The 16,823-nt window shown below is 38.1% G+C and overlaps 1 protein-coding gene across 2 annotated transcripts in view; it reads left to right on the forward strand.

Annotated features, from left to right (window-relative positions):
• Positions 1-3,580: 3,580 nt before the first annotated feature.
• The window catches only part of LOC127415446 (adhesion G protein-coupled receptor A2-like), a 127,095-nt gene continuing 113,852 nt past the window's right edge, over positions 3,581-16,823 (forward strand). For both annotated transcript variants that reach the window (XM_051654172.1, XM_051654173.1), the window contains exon 1: positions 3,581-4,506. In XM_051654172.1, coding sequence (XP_051510132.1) covers positions 4,259-4,506 — 248 coding nt within the window. In that variant the 5' untranslated portion in view covers positions 3,581-4,258. The remainder of the gene's footprint in view (positions 4,507-16,823) is intronic.

Below are 16,823 nucleotides of genomic sequence, written 5' to 3' on the forward strand. Positions count from 1 at the left end.
TTGAGTTAAACTCAAGAAATCCGAAGCACTGCCTTAACGGTTGAAGTGGGAAGTCTTTTTGAACATAAGGGCATGTGTGAGCCCCATTACAGTCAAATGCATTCCATGTGAAATGCCCACAGAGGGGAGCCAAAAACGAGTTGTAAAGCAAGTAAATGCATTTAAGAGGACTGCATAATTTATAAACCCTACCCCTAACCCTAAACTCAACCATCAGTGGAGTAAAAATGTAGCCTTAGAGGGAAAATGGAACCTTCCGGACTGCTGATGTCATTCATTATGCAAAAACAATTACTTTCTGGTGTAAACCCAGGACAAGAACTCAAGTCTCCAATGTGGCTGACGCAACAAACTTTTGGTTGCGCCAGAAGTGCCAGAAGGTAAACGCATTTGAAAGATGCAAAAATGTCTAATTGGGAAATAGTTCTTGTCAGTAACTCGGCATGATGGGACTGATGCCAGGGTTAGGTTACTGGAACATTCTGTAACAAAATGCTGACTTCCCATGTGATCATATTGCAAAAATGCTAAAATGGACAGTTTATATGACCTGCCATCATTCTTGAAAACCACAAACAAACTAAAGTTAAAAAAATACTACCCAGATTACATAATATAGAGGTTCAATTGCATCAAGGATAAACATGGTTTGTGCTGACCACAGTTTGTTTTGTGCAGTGAATTATTGGCTGCTAAGCGCATGAAACCATCAGAATACTACATTTTCTTATTCAGCACAGTTGGTGTAGCAGATGGTTATATTTGGATTTTTTGCCATGGCATATAATATTATGTTTATGTCTTAATTGAAAATTCCACTGGTTTACATAACAGATACTGTAGCTGCGATCTACAGTGAGTAGTTGGTCAAAAATACCCTTACTGCAGACCTCTTTGCTGCAGACAGTAGCCACTGTTGTTTTTTGGACAAATTCACCTGGTGACAAAACATTATCCCGCTCTCCGCCCCCTGACGTAATCAGTTCCTGCATAGGGACCAGCAAGCTTTTTCGGGCCAGTGCGGAACCATGCAGGAATCTGCCTCTGATCCATATCAGTGGAAAAGAGCTATGAGGGTGCTTCTGAAATTAGTGGGGGTGCTCTAGTACTGGTAGTTAAAATGAAGATGCAATGAAGCACCAACATTGTTCAATTGAGGGTGCTTTTATGTCTGTTTAAGGGTGCTTAGAACCCCGTAGAACTGGGTCCATGTAGGCCTTAGAAGGTTATGGTAATATAAATGCATTTTGATGTTTGATTTTAAGGACAATTTTGTTCACTAAACAATTTTGGTACAGTGTTGCCCTTGATCACCTTGATTATCACCTTGATCACCGATTATTGCTTGTGTCACTGGTCCTATTCGACCTGCCCCGAGCAGGATTCAAACCTGCGATCCCCGGCATGGGAGTCGGACATGCTGGCAAAGAGGCTATAAAGCCATGGCCTCTATCATCGGTGGCTAGTGTGTCTCTTAAGGCCAGGAGAGTTAGTTTTACACACTGCACAGCTATCACGTACCAGCTGGCTAACGTTACACACACACCCCTAATCCTCACTCCCATCTGGGTCATGCTACCGGTGTCACTGGTCTTGCTCAACCCGTCCCAAGTGTGATTTCAACCACCGATTCCCGGCATGGGATTTGGACATGCTAGCGAAGTGGCTATAAAGCCATGGCCTTTAGCCTCAGTGGCTAGTGTGTCTTAAGGCCAGGAGAATGAGGTTTACACACTGCACAGCAATCACATACCACCTGGCTACCATTACATTTGCACGTTCATTCAAGTTCACTGCACAAATGACCATCAGCTGGGTTTTAAAGCCCTCGCATTCACTAAAAAATAGCTCTTTGGCTGAACTTGATTCAGTTGTGGACAGTGGTTTCACGTGCTTGAAATTAGATTTCTTAACTTAATATTACTATGTAATCTCAACACAAACACTTTGAGTAGTAAGAACCTAGTTGAATTGGGTAAACCCAACAAAGTTAGATGTGCTAATTTAACTCAAATAAATCTCTTTATAATAAATAAATAAATGTCTTTATGTACAAACTAGTGAAAGTGAATGTTCGCATGCTAAATACTGTACATGCTGGTTGGAAGCACTACAGAGTGTAGTTCAGTAACTATGCTATGGTTAGCACAGCATTTGCTCAATTTAATTTCATGTGAGACATCAACCTGTCCTCATCCTTAGCTAAAGCTCCACTTTTCCTCAGTAATGGTAACCCCCCAAAACTCCAATTTAACAGAAACTCTTAAATCTGAACATAACAAAACATTACACACTAACAAGTATCCCCCTTTATATTCATCTTGCACAAAAACACATAAAATAACACTTGATTTTAACATTTACTCTCTTTACCAAGTCCCATGAAAAGCATGCAGGAATGGAAATCCATTGCCCAGTTTCATCAATGCTACATTAACACCACAAAAAGTATTCATGTAGTCCCAACTCAAAGTGGATTAAGTAAACTTCCATTTTACAAATTTAAATGGATAGGACACAATAAAAACAAGTTATGATTTTTTTATTTCTAGAATTGTGTTGATTTAGTTCATTTTAATTAAGTAAATTAAACAAGTGGCAAAAATCCCCCTTTTTTTTTTTAGTGTTTATGGCCAACAGTTGATAGTGACTGCTGTCACTCGGAAGGTTTTAACAAACCACATTTCAAAGAAATTATGAGGTAATATACATGCATAACCAGGTACAGTACTATCCTCTGTTCAGCAAAATCGAGATCTTATGTCTAACTTCTATGCTTAATAATTGTTCAAATTTAACAAAGTGACATTGTACGTTTATACTGTAGTTTGAACTTTGACATAATTTGGGGGAATTTAATTAATGTTATTCAATGAACTACGTTATAAATGTATTTATAATGCACATACTTTGTAACAGAACAGTGTTCTTGTGCATTATAAAAAGCTAGATATTACGTCATATTTTATTTAGGTTTGATATAGCCAGCGTCAGTTACTGTAGCGTTACTTATCTAATGTTGGGCAAATCAGCTGTTTCAACTTTCCACTTGAACTCAGCAAGCTAGATAGCTAACTCAATGATGAAGCCATAGATAAACCAGAGGATAGTTGGCTTGCTTACTGCAACTCATTTAATTTACCACTTTACCCAAATGAATGTGCTCCTAGCCTTGTAGTACATTGCTTAGAGTGTGCTATGTAGGCTGATATCTTACACTATATTATGAATCACATTTTCAGATGTGAAGAAGACATGCAGAAAATAACAACAGTTTTCAAAAACAGACAGGAGGAGACAGTGAGCTCAAAAGGTATGACATGACCCAGGACCAACCAGAAGTATATTAATTAATGCAGACCGGTCCTCTGGGGCCTAATCCCCTTATCGCTTACAACCCTAGCCACGCCCCTGATACCCAATGTAAAATCTGAATCCTAAAGCAAAGCATATGAGCGCCACTGGCCTAAAGAGGTTTTGGAGACATTAAATTAAGTGCGCTAGGACCCTGAGACTCGGCGCGCAGTGGGAGAGGAATGTGCGCACTGAAGGCTGGAGCTGTATGGGAGCGTGACAGGATGGCATAGGACAGAGTCTTGGAATTAAGATCGTGGACGTTATTTAAAAGTCAGACTGCAAGTGAGACCAAACGGATTCTCTTGCGCATCGGAGCGACAGTTTATCATGTTTGCTGATGGGCGGTCGGAACTTCATGACAAATCTAATTCCACTTTTTTGTGAATTACGCATGGACAAAAAACAAACTATGGACAACAGCAGCTCTGAGGAATTGTAATTTGGCTGCGCTCAAAACTACTGGAGTACAGCTTAACACGACTTGTCACACCATTTGATTTAGAAAAGCGTGTGACATTTCTGCGCGGGGAATTTGTGCAAGTCAGATGCGTAAAGTTTATTAAAAGCATCATATTTCAAGATGCATGCACTGAGTGTTAAAATATCCCCATTTTATTTTGAGGCATGGAGGAAAGAAAATGCATCATGGAAATGTGACATGAAGGATTTAGTTTCTGTCATGTTTTAATAGAAGTGACAGATTTTGATGATCTATCCATTCAAAGGACCCACGTCAAATCAGTCAAAGCGACAGGATTAACAAACTTTTTGGCACCACCTAAAGTTTATTTATTATTTCCCTCTTTTCGCACTGATATTTCAAGTTATTATCACCCCCAAAAGCGTGTGCCCTGATGTCATGGGCTGACCTGGGGCCGCACATTTGATTGTGTGGGGGACAATGTCGGGACCCTGCGTCCGCATCTCTTTTTGGGTTCGTTTGTGTCTCCTGCTGCTTCTTCACGGCAGCGCATCGGAGTGCAGAGTCTCCGAGGGTTGTCCGGAGCTCCTCTCCAGCGGCTGCAGCTGCACGGAGGACCGCGCTAAAGCTCACCCTGCGCCCGGGGCGCGGAGGAAAGTAAGCTGCGGTGGAAAGGAGCTGACGGAAACTCCCGAAGTCAGTCTGCTACCCAACCGGACCGTTTCTCTGTGAGTATTTCATTCATTTCATTCTTTGGTAACAATTTAACCATGTCACAAATAGAAAAATAATATAATTATAATTATGAACAATAACAAAAACAGCTCCACAAAATATTTACACAGTATATTAGGCTCGTATTATATTTTACGCGGTTATTACATATGTAATTACAGTGCAATAAACACGTTGTAATGGAACGTGTGGCTCAAACTTTAATGCCATGGTTTGAACTGTAAATTACACCAGACTTTTTATGAAGACGTGTGTCATTATGGGTGGGTGCCCAGATTACGCTCATAACCCAGTTCCTCCAAAGCCCTAACTGTCAGATTTCAAGCAAATTATGGCTTTTTAGATGCAGGATCTTGTTAAATGAGACTGCATGCGTAATTAATAGTAGGCCTAAATGATATCATTACAAAAGACACATAGACATTGTAATTTTGCCCATATTTCGGAATTTTCTGTGTTGATATTAGATGTTTACAGTATGAATAGCATTTTCACATACTACATAATTAATTAAAAAAAAAAAAAAAAAGGACCATAATATTACCATGGCTATTTGGTCATGTGCAGTGATTTTGGTCAAGGACCTCAGAGTTCCATGTAAATACTACAGTATGTTTGATGAATGTGTTAACATTGTGTAACAAATGTTTTTCTTTTTTGTTTTTTTTTTTTGTTTTTTTTTGTTCCTGGGTAGTAAGTGTTATTTCCTAATTGCAAAAGCCTCAGAAGTATAGAAAATGGCTATTATTCCCCACAAACTTTGCTTTTGTGACCAGGACAGTGATATTTTGAAATTTACCTATTTCCAATGAGAAAATGCGCAAATTTGTGTCTTTTCATTCACATAAAGTCAGAAAAAACAACAACATATGAATTCAAATTCACGTATTTATACTAAAGTAATACAAAAATGACTACAAAAGATTTAGAAGTGAGTAGTTTTTCAAGATTTATGATTATACTGTAAATCGCTTTCACGAATCAGCCCCCAAAGGTAGTCTCCCATCATGTTCTCGTTATACTGTCCTTGGTAGCGGCGTTCAAAGTCCTGTATATCCTGATGGAAGTGCTCGCCTTGCTCCTCCGAGTATGCTCCCATGTTCTCCTTGAATTTAGCAAGATGAGCATCAAGGATATGGACTTTGAGGGATTTCAGAGGTGGAGCTGAGGAGAGAAACCCATACTACTCCAACCAAAAAGACCTCAATGACTTGATTAGAGATCTTGGTCTCACCAAGTCCAATGCCGAGCTTTTGACGTCTAGGCTCAAGCATTGGAAATTGTTAGATGAAAGTGTGCAATTCGCAGGTCAGAGGAAGCATCACCAACCTTTTTCCAGCTTCTTCACCCGTCAAGATGGGCTCTGCTTCTGCCACAGTGTGACCAGTCTGTTCGAGGCAATCGGAATCGCCTGTAACCAATTCGCCTGGAATCCCCTGGCTCACTTGGTGCACCTCAAAGAGGATTACAACAGCATCAAGACCTTGCTGGCGCCTTGAAGTATGATGAGTACGGCTGGGAGGTCATAGGAGACTTCAAAATGGTGGCATTCCTGATGGGTCTCCAAGGCGGTTTTACCAAGTTTCCCTGCTATCTTTGCCTTTGGGACAGCAGGGACACCAAGGCGCACTACCACAGGCGGGACTGGCCACAGCGGACCGAGTTCTCTATGGGGAGGAACAACATTAAGTGGGAGCCACTGGTGGACCTCTGGAAGGTGCTGATGCCACCACTGCACATCAAATTGGGCCTTATTAAACAATTTGTCAGAGCTCTAGTTAAGGAGTTGGCAGCCTTCAAGTACTTTCAATACTTCTTCCCTAAGCTGTCTGAGGCAAAGGTCAAAGCCGGTGTCTTCGTCGGACCACAGATAAAGAAGATCCTGGAGTGCAATGAATTCCCCAAGAAGCTCACTAGTAAGGAGAAAGCGGCTTGGAACAGCTTTGTCACAGGGGTTCGTGCTTCCTGGGCAATCACAAGACCGAAAACTATGTGGAGCTGGTTGAGGCACAGTGGGTTGTAGGATGTCCCTCAAAGTCCATATCCTTGATGCTCATCTTGATAATTTCAAGGAGAACATGTGAGCATACTCGGAGGAGCAAGGCGAGCGCTTCCATCAGGATATACTGGATTTTGAATGCCGCTGCCAAGGACAGTGTAACGAGAACATGATGGAAGACTACATTTGGGGGCTGATTCGTGAAAGCGATTTACAGTATAATCATAAATCTCGAAAAACTACTCGCTTCTAAATCTTTTGTAGTCATTTTTGTATTACTTTAGTATAAATACATGTTAATTTGGATTCATATGTTGTTGTTTTTTCTGACTTTATGTGAACGAAAAGACACAATTTCGCGTGTTTTCTCACTGGAAATAGGTACATTTCAAAATATCACTGTCCTGGTCACAAAATCAAAGTTTGTGGGGAATAATAGCCATTGTCTATACTTTTGAGGCATAAGCAATTAGGAAATAACACTTACTACCCAGGAACAAAAATTGTGTTACATAGTGTAACATAGTTACCTCCACAGTACTTTTTTGTAAAGATTGATAAAACAACAACGATCACAAAGATGGAAATTACTGTTAAATGACTACCATCGACAAAGGTGTGGCACTTTTTGGTAATTAAAAGATTGGTAATGACAGTTCCAGCATTGAGCAGCTGTCAAAACTTAACTTTATACCATAGTTAACTACACTGAGCAGTTCCAGCTCATTGCTCAAGCTTTCTGTTTATTTTCCTTTAGCAAAAGGCAATCGTACAGTATGTGAAAGTAGACAGAGAACAGGAGAGAATTTTGAGGCACAGATTGAAGTATTTGAGAGGAACTTGTTGCAGAACACTACATTGAAGTATCTTGTATCCTGTCATCTCATTGGTCTCCTTTGTCAGAGCCCTGTCATTTTGCACATGCTTTTCATCCGAAAGGAAAGGAAATGTGGCTCACGTCTGCAACCCCCCCACCCCACACACACACCCTCTTTTTAGTCTTCAGATGACTTGGCCATGCTAAGGGAGAATAAAAAGAAACACATTTCAACACACACGGTTTACGAGGACTCTCCATAGACATAATGATTTTTATACTGTACGAACTAAAGATTCTATCCCCTAACCCTAACCCTCACAAAAAACTTTCTGTATTTTTACATTTTCAAAAAAAAAAACATAATTTAGTATGTTTTTTAAGTGATTTGAATTATGGGGACACTAGAAATGTCCTCATAAACATAAATTTGGAATTTATAGCATAAAACCCTTGTAATTACCAGTTTGTAACCTAAAAAAAGTCCTCGTAAACCACATAAACACCCCCCCCCCCCCCCCACACACACACAACCCCACTCTATCTCTGCACTTTAATGACTGCTTGTCTCCTTCCTTTCTCAGTGCTAATATCCTATTCTTTTCGTAATGGGTCATATTCACATTGTTTGTGCTGGAAGGAAGTTAGACCTTCTCCAAAGTATGTCTGTAACAATGACCTACTGTGCATATTCTTTTCACACTGTAACATTTTTTACAACATCTTTGTTTACACATCTATTTAACTTGTCAATTTCAACTCAAGATTTCAGAGTTTTAACTCGATTTCCATTTATCAGTAATTAAAGGAATATTCTGAATTCAATACAAGTTAAGCTCAGTCGACAGCATTTGTGGCATAATGTTGATTACCACAAAAATAAATTTAGACTCAAACCTCCGTTTCTTTAAAAAAAAAAAAAAAGCAAAAATCTGTGTTCCAGTGAGGCACTTAGAATGGAAGTGAATGGGGCCAACAACACAACGCATCGATTTGTGGTATGTTTTAATCCAATAGCCATGACTTAATATAGGCTTTTTATTTTATTTTTAATTTGTACAGAATATCCCCTATCCAAAAAGCACCAGTGGGAATTATTATACACCCAAATAGCACTCCTTGCATGCTGTGTTCAACTGTTTTTGGAGGTTTTAAATGTGAAGCATATCATTTTTAATCTTAAATTACATTTTCTATTAAAACTTGTGTATTATTTGGGCTGTAAAGTTGTTTAAATCATAGTTTTTATGGACGTTTTAGGGTTTATGGCTTTACGTTGACATGGCAACAAAATGGGTATAAAAAATTGGGTATAACTTTATAGAGAAAAGATGAGTAAGTGATTTTATCTATCTAAAATCATGTTAACACGCATCTTGTTTACAAAAACAGTGAGTATTTTAACGTTTATGGATTGGCCCCATTCACTTCCACTGTAAAGTCCAAAGTATATTCCACGCACATTACGTGTGATGCAAATTGCGTCATCAGCACCACCTGTGGCTTGACCACGTGCCACCTAGATTTTCTTGACTCGGTCTGTGCGCGTCATCTGCACTGGCCATTGACTGTACTAAAAGACTGTCACAAAGCAGATGTAGTGCACATGTGTAGAACGTGTTCCTATTCGTTCTCGGTCATAAAAGTATACTCACAAAGGCAACGCGGTCAGCCGGGTGTGATCTGGTATGCGCAAAAACGAAGTCTACCGGGCCTTAAGTGCCTCACTGGAACACAGATTTTTGCTGCTTTTTTTTTTTTTTTTTTTTTTTTTTAAAGAGGAGGGACGAATCAAAATAAATTTTAGTGGTAATCAACATTATGCCACAAATGCTGTCGACTGAGTTTAACTTGTATTGAACCCGGAATATTCCTTTAATTATTAATAAATGAAAATCAGCCCCATTATAAATCAATGAAAAAGTTAAAATTAAATAAAATCATGTTAACACGCATCTTGTTTACAAAAACAGTGAGTATTTTAACGTTTACAGATTGGCCCCATTCACTTCCATAATCATCCTTTACATTCAGTGATTAAAACTTATTACTGCAGGTTGTAACTTTGGTACCACTTTTTAAGACAGAAATTAAACTGAAATATTTAATTTAGTAGGTTGGAATTTTTACAGTACAGTCTTGGTAAACTGGAATTTATATTCTAGTATTTTAGAGTAGATCTATGGGTGTTTGGGTGCCCTTACAAAATACAAGTGGGACAAAATATGCACTTAATCCCAGTATGAGACAGGGGAGATTAGTGTAGAGCTATGTGTATTTGTTTTGGTGAGGAGTGTGCTATTTTTCCTCTGTTTCTCGACATTTCAATGGATGCCGTGCAGCCATCCAATTTGCTTGGTAGTGTCAGACTGAAAATTGGTGTGGAAAAGCAGGAACTATCCATGAAACCCTGCGCCTTTTAGACTCTACCTGATGTCCTTTCTGCTCCACTTCCCAGCGGGAGCAGAACTTGCCTGCACATGGCTGTCGTAAAAACATAAACATTAAAAGTGCTCGAAACACCACGAACAAGCCCAGGAGAGGAGAATGAAGCCATGGGATTGGTCCCCATGGAGGAGGAGGCCCAAGGAAGCCAGGACTCCATTTAAAGAGACTAGTGGTTCTGCTTAATAATAACCACTCACATCTGCTCAACACATTGCCTCTGCGAAACCAGAGGACATGGATAGAAAACAAACGATAGGAAGGGGGCAAAAGTAGGCTGGGTAGCAGACGATGGAGGCGGTTAGAGACAAGCTCTCATGAGCCTCTGCACCTCTTAACATCATTTATTATTTTTCCGGACATGTGGAAAGCACACCGTGTGGCACTTTTATGAGGCTTTATGTCTTAGAAGTAAAGTATTCATAGTCTCCTGCCCTCTAAATTGAAAATGGGGAGTGGTTATTGAAAATGCTGTAGTCAGCACTCTTTTGTTAAAGTAGGTGTTTTTCAAGGTGGTTCATCTGATTATTTCCAAAGTGCCTTTAAGGGTGTTTTCACACTAGCACTTTTGGTGCGCACCCGGGTTCAAATGACATCAAAGTTTGGTTTGTTTGGATAATGTGAACGCTGTTTTCTGAACTCGGGTGCGCAATATGGTAGAATACATTTCTCATACCTGCTTGTCTCCAGATAAATCGCAATCAGAGAGTAGCTCACATTATTCACATCTCTTGCAACAACATCTGAGGGCTCACGGCAGACAAATACTAACATGTATCACATCATTGCACATTCAATGCATCCGTAGAAGTCAAACACAAGTGTTGTTCTTTGTGTGAAAAATTTTGGTGGTAAATCCAAAGAGATTAATACTTCACTAACACAGCGAAGCTGATGTCTTCTTGAGTTGTTTCCTAGTTAGAGTGGTAAACAGCTGCTGCTTATACTTATGTTTATGATGCAATCGGACCGTGGTTCGGACCTAAATAATATGATGTGAACAGAGACCAGAGGGGGCAGTGGGAGGGGGAGGAAACAAACTCTGGTTCGGTCCAAGCAATCGAGCCAAGTGTGAAATCAGCCATGTCAAGTCATTTCACTCGGCGTACATATTTGTGACACATTTGGGGAGCTATTTTCAGTCATCCAAGTACAGATATTATCTATCTGGTCTCATAGAATCAGGTTACTATACCTTCATTTTTGCAAAATGATTTTTACATAGCTCGTTGTGAACACTAGAGAACAACAACAATGACTTTTATTACCTTTCCAACAAATCATGAGTAAAACTGCAGATTATCAGTTCATAAACACTTACTTTCCCCCCTGTTCATCACACAATGCTACCTTATGATGTCAAAACACTTTTACTGTAGTGCATGGCTTGTAAGGCGATACATTTTACATACATTTACATTAGGCTTGGAATCTATGCCGTATTCACGTATTGATAATCAGAATATCGATATATTGTGTATAAGTATCTTTCATAAAGCCTACACATTGTATTTTCATTTACAAGTATGTCTTTTTATGGTTTGAGAGCTTGAATGAACCTATTCAATGCAACATACAGAGAAATGCATAATAAATGTCGCCATTTCTAATTATTCAGTTTGCACAGTTACACCAGTTTCATACACTAACCTGCAAACTCAACGGCACTTCTTGAAGAAGTACAAAAACCTTTGTAAATTTCAACTGCCATCAGCTCGTGATGTGTGTGTGTGATATCTGCCTTATCCATGTTGCGACCGACTTCAGTAAATGTTATGCTGCCACTTTGTGGTCTTCCAAAGCTATTACATCAGACTACATTGAATGGAATGCAACTGGCAGTGAATTGAAAGCACACAAATTAGGCTTCTAATTTAAATGTCGGCTGATGTTAATATACTGATGCCTCAAAAATGTATCGATAAAATAACGTGCCGATCAGTAATCGATATATTGATATTTTATTAAATCCCTAATTTACATACTGTATATCAGCAAGTGCGTTTTTCATCTCTGCTTTTTAATGACATTATCAGTTAGGTTAAGTTTAAGGTTTAAGTTAGGGAGGTTGGTTTTGTTGATTTAAAACTCCATAGAGCATTAACCTTACTAACCTCATCTGTTTGGAAGAAAATGTAACTCACTTTTAGCACCACTCAGTGGACATTTCACTTCGGAACTGACTTAATAATTGTAAGGAACTGTGCAATATCCTTTTGCAAAAATGTCACCACTGTCACAGTTTTAATGAGATCAGGCTTTATCTACTTGAATGGGGAAAGACAGAAATCTCCAAAAAAGTTGGTCAAAACTTTGCTCCAATAACATATTTCAAATCAGCAATAAAATCTGACAACAATGATATCATAAATTGCTATTCTTTATCACAAATTAAGCAAAAAAACAACAAAAACAAACAAACAAACAAACAAACAAACAAAATGTCAGGGTAAAATGCATGGACATTCTAGAGTAAACAAACAGGTGATTGGCTCTTTTAACAGCAAGGCGGGTCTTTTATACCTACAGTCGCCATATTGTGTATTCCTGTGCCACACTGGTGCCGAAACCAAACCTCTTGTTCGGTAGGGAAAGGAGGAAGCAGGAACCAGATTAACAATCAAAAAGATTTTAATTACAACATAAAACGCTGAACTGAAACATAACGACACACACACACAGAGTGGCCGCGTGCGTCTCTCTCTCTCTCTCTCTCTCTCTCTCTCTCTCCGGCAACTAAATGTTTGCATTTAACATACTGCATTTTTGTATGAAGGTACATCCTAAGGAAACTGGTTTGAGACAGGCTTCCAAAGCACCTTAACATCATGTCTAATGATCAAGAAGTAATTCAAGTGAGCTTTAGAAATAATCAAGCAAGACTACAATGCTAATTTATTGGTAGAAATGGAAGTTTCCTTTTTTCTTTCAGCTGTTTCATCTGAAGACACAACTATGCTGCCTTTAAAAAACAACCAGATTAAGGCATCTTAGATAGGGTTTTACGCAAATATTGGATTTGAAAGTGCCTGATGCCTTTGTACCTTTGCATACTGCCTGTGAAAGCAACATTTTCCGAGTTTCAGACACCAGCCAATGTTTTGGTGTTCTCAAAACAGAATGTCCAATGATATCTGTTTAGAATGCAGTTCTAGAATTGTGAAAATCTGGCCTAGCTAAATGAGTAATAGCATGAGTTGTAGCCTACCTACAACAGATATACAAAGACCAATGCTAGCTCAACACACAGGCCTCAAGAGGTCAGAATGTGATCTCTGGGGTCAATCATTTTGGTAAAGGTTATCTCTTGGGCCAGTTGCAGGTCTGAAACACAACATCTGGCATTCCTCAGCTGATTAGGTTAGATAAGCAGATGGCGTCCCATCTGATTGGTACAGAGGGAAGATAAGAGGGAATAATCTCAATAATTAGCCAAAATTCTATTTTACTTATTGTTGACCCAAAGACCATGGCCCATTGGCCCATTGGCTCGTTGGTGAATTAACTACTGTACTTTGCACTAACCTCAAGGCCACAGCCCCAAATTTGCCTCTACTCTTCTTAAAAAAAAAAACAAAAAAAAAAACCTCTACATCAAATAATATAAGCATGAGCGATGTGAATTTCTTCTGCAAGAGCATTTCATTGGTTGCTTCTTGTTGTTTGTCAAACAGCTCTGCAGAGGATTTGTGCTACACCTCAGTATTAGAGTTTAACTGCTTTGACCTGTGAGTAACTGATCTATGTCTTGGTGTGTGTGTATATGTGTGTTGTTTGATGCTGTTTCATGCATAAGCCTACTCTAGGTCTTCATTACATCCCAGATGACTCTTAAATCCTCTCAGGATAAGCATATACAGTTGGCATATACAAGTCATTTGATGCTACTATGCAGTGTACAGCCCAATATATACCATAAATGCCCATTTCTTTCACTTTCTTCCCATCTTTATGCAAACTCACCCTCTTTTCCCTCTCTCTCTCCCTCTTTCTCCACCCCTCTATCATGAGTTCATCCATACACAGTGAGTCTGAACCTAAATATTTAGCTGTCTTAGTAGGAAACTGCCATGCCTAAACCCTTTCCAGATGTGGGGGAGAGCAGTGTGCTGTTTAGAACTAATTATGTGCGGCTGCACAGTGATTGAGCTGATAGAGGGGGAGAGAGAGAGAGAGAGAGAGAGAGAGAGAGAGAGAGAGAGAGAGAGAGAGAGAGAGAGAGAGAGAGGGAGAGAGGGAGGAGTTAAAGAAGTAGAAAGTGTGAAATAGAGGGAGAGATAAAGAAAAGAACAGAGGGATAGAATGAGGTGAAGTGGACGGGGTAAATTAAATAAATTTTTTTTGAAAGTTTTTTTATCTGTTTCAGTGAGAATGAGATGGGAAAGAGTGAGAAATTAAGTGTAATGCAAGAGAGACGAGACAGTCTGAGTATTGCTTAATGAAGCTGCTGTTTTGATCTTTTATTGATCACATGTCTCCTTGTCATTCAAATTCGCTGGTAAGAGTTCACCAAACTTGAAGATTGTAAAGCCCAATGTATACTTCGGTCAGACGTGAATGGTAGGCGTCTGCGTACGTGTGATGCAAATTTAATCATCAGAGTTCTCGAGCACTGAACACCATGCGGCCAGATTTTTCTAACCACGCGTACTCTTAAAGCAAAGTATGAGCATGCGCCTGTAATTATTGGCACTAATTAGTGGGTCCACAAGGTGGCAGCACTCACATTTGAGCCGTTGGTGTCACGAAGAAGCACTAGATGTAATCGCCGCTAATCAACATGAGACAGCAGAAACAACAACAGAGGATGTGCACGTCAAGGGCGCATATGAGGAGGTCAGGAGATACCTGCATTTGTATAACTCAATTTTGACGGAATATAAAGACATCTTTGTGGGTCTAAACTCTTGAAGATAAATAGTCCAGTATCTCATGCACCAACCGCATGTATATGTGCACTGTCTTTACTTTGAAAGGCTAGCGTTCGACTGTACGCAGACGCAAAGTGTGTATGTGTGAATGTGAGTGTGTGTGTGTATGTATGTTTGTGTTGTGTATGTTAAAGCTGAAGTGTGTAATTTCTGCACCACTAGTGTCACCCCACGGAATCGCAACAACAATGATTGTTTTCAGACAGGTTTCCCAAACATCATCCCGTGTCTCCCATAGATCTGACAGACAGATAGTCCCATATGCATGTCAATAGCATGTTTTTGGGCATGTTCCATGTAATACCATAATATTTTTTTAAAGTACCTTGGAGTACCAACTAAATACCATGATATATGGATATGGTAAACATTCAGTACCATGATACATCAAAGTACTTTGGTTTTACCATCTGATGATCTGATGATGTATTGTAGTACCACCACAGTACTCTTTTGAAAGGGTCAGATCAGTGTATTGTGTGTGGGTCCTGTTAACTACCAGCATACATAGATGGATTTATATATATATATATATATATATATATATATATACAGGGTTGGGAGGGTTACTTTTGAAATGTATTCACTACAGATTACAGAATACATGCTGTAAAATGTCATTTGTAATGTATTCTGTTAGATTATTCAAGGTCAGTAACGTATTCTAAATACTTTGGATTACTTCTTCAGCACTGGTAGATTTTGTCACTTGTTTTGACTATAAAAACTCTGCCAGTACAGTTAGACAAAATACACGTTAAAAATACATTCTCTGAAAAACATAAATATCTTATGCAGTGTTGTTTCTAAAACAAGATAAATCAAATTGATTTTGTTTTAAGGATTTATAGATATTTTTACAGGAAAACAATACATAATTTCAAAGGTCTTACTAGAAAAAAAGAAATTATTATCCAACGTGAATGTTCTTGATAACAAAAATACGATTGTGCCTGATAACGTGTGCATGTAAAATGGCTAGAAATAGCATTTGAGCTTAGCATAAAGATGACAATTTACACAAGTTTTATTTCTATTTCTTCTGCTCCAAACTTACTTCAAACTTACTTCTCTGTCTGCTTGTATGAATGTAACACATCATAAGAAAGTGTTTCACTGCTGTTCAAATGCACTTTGGATCGCATCATTTATTTGTATAAATGTTTTCCATCTGAAAGGACTAAATATTAAATGAAACAAATGACAATAAAATGCAAAGTAATCCGTTCAGTAATCAAAATACTTTTTGAATGTAACTGTATTCTAATTACCAATTATTTAAACTGTAACTGTAGTGGAATACAGTTACTTATATTTTGTATTTTAAATACGTAATCCCATTACATGTATTTCATTACTCCCCAACCCTGTATATATGTATATAATATACACTACCGTTCAAAAGTTTGGGGTCACTTGCCTGAAAACTTTCTCATGATCTTAAAAACCTTTTGATCTGAAGACGTATTCTTAAATGTTTGAAATTAGTTTTGTAGACAAAAATATAATTGTGCCACCATATTAATTTATTTAATTACAAAACTAAAATGTTATTTAAAAAAAAAAAAAGTTTGGACCGAATAATTAAGAAAAGCATTATTATATTATAGAACAATTATTCTAAAATGTGAAAAAATAAATAAATAAATAAATAAAGAATGAGTAAGTGACCCTAAACCTTTGAACAGTATTGTATATATACACTACTAGTCAAAAGTTTTGAAACACTTACTCATTCTTTATTATATATATATATATATATATATATATATATATATATATATATATATATATATATATATATATATATATATATGTATATTATTTTATTTATTTATTTATTTTTTTCACATTTTAGAATAATAGTAAATTCATCAAAACTATGGAATAACATAAATGGAACTATGAGAATTATATTGTGACTAAACAAAATCCAAAATAAATCAAAACTGTGTTATATTTTAGCATCTTCAAAGTAGTCACCCTTTGCCTAGAATTTGCAGACATGTACTCTTGACATTTTCTCAACTTCTTGAGGTATCACCCTGGGATGCTTTTTAAACAGTATTGAAGGAGTTCCCATCTATGTTGGGCACTTATTGGCTGCTTTTCTTTATT

The sequence above is a fragment of the Myxocyprinus asiaticus genome, chromosome 24 (assembly GCF_019703515.2).
Source record: "Myxocyprinus asiaticus isolate MX2 ecotype Aquarium Trade chromosome 24, UBuf_Myxa_2, whole genome shotgun sequence".
Taxonomy (NCBI): Eukaryota; Metazoa; Chordata; class Actinopteri; order Cypriniformes; family Catostomidae; genus Myxocyprinus; species Myxocyprinus asiaticus.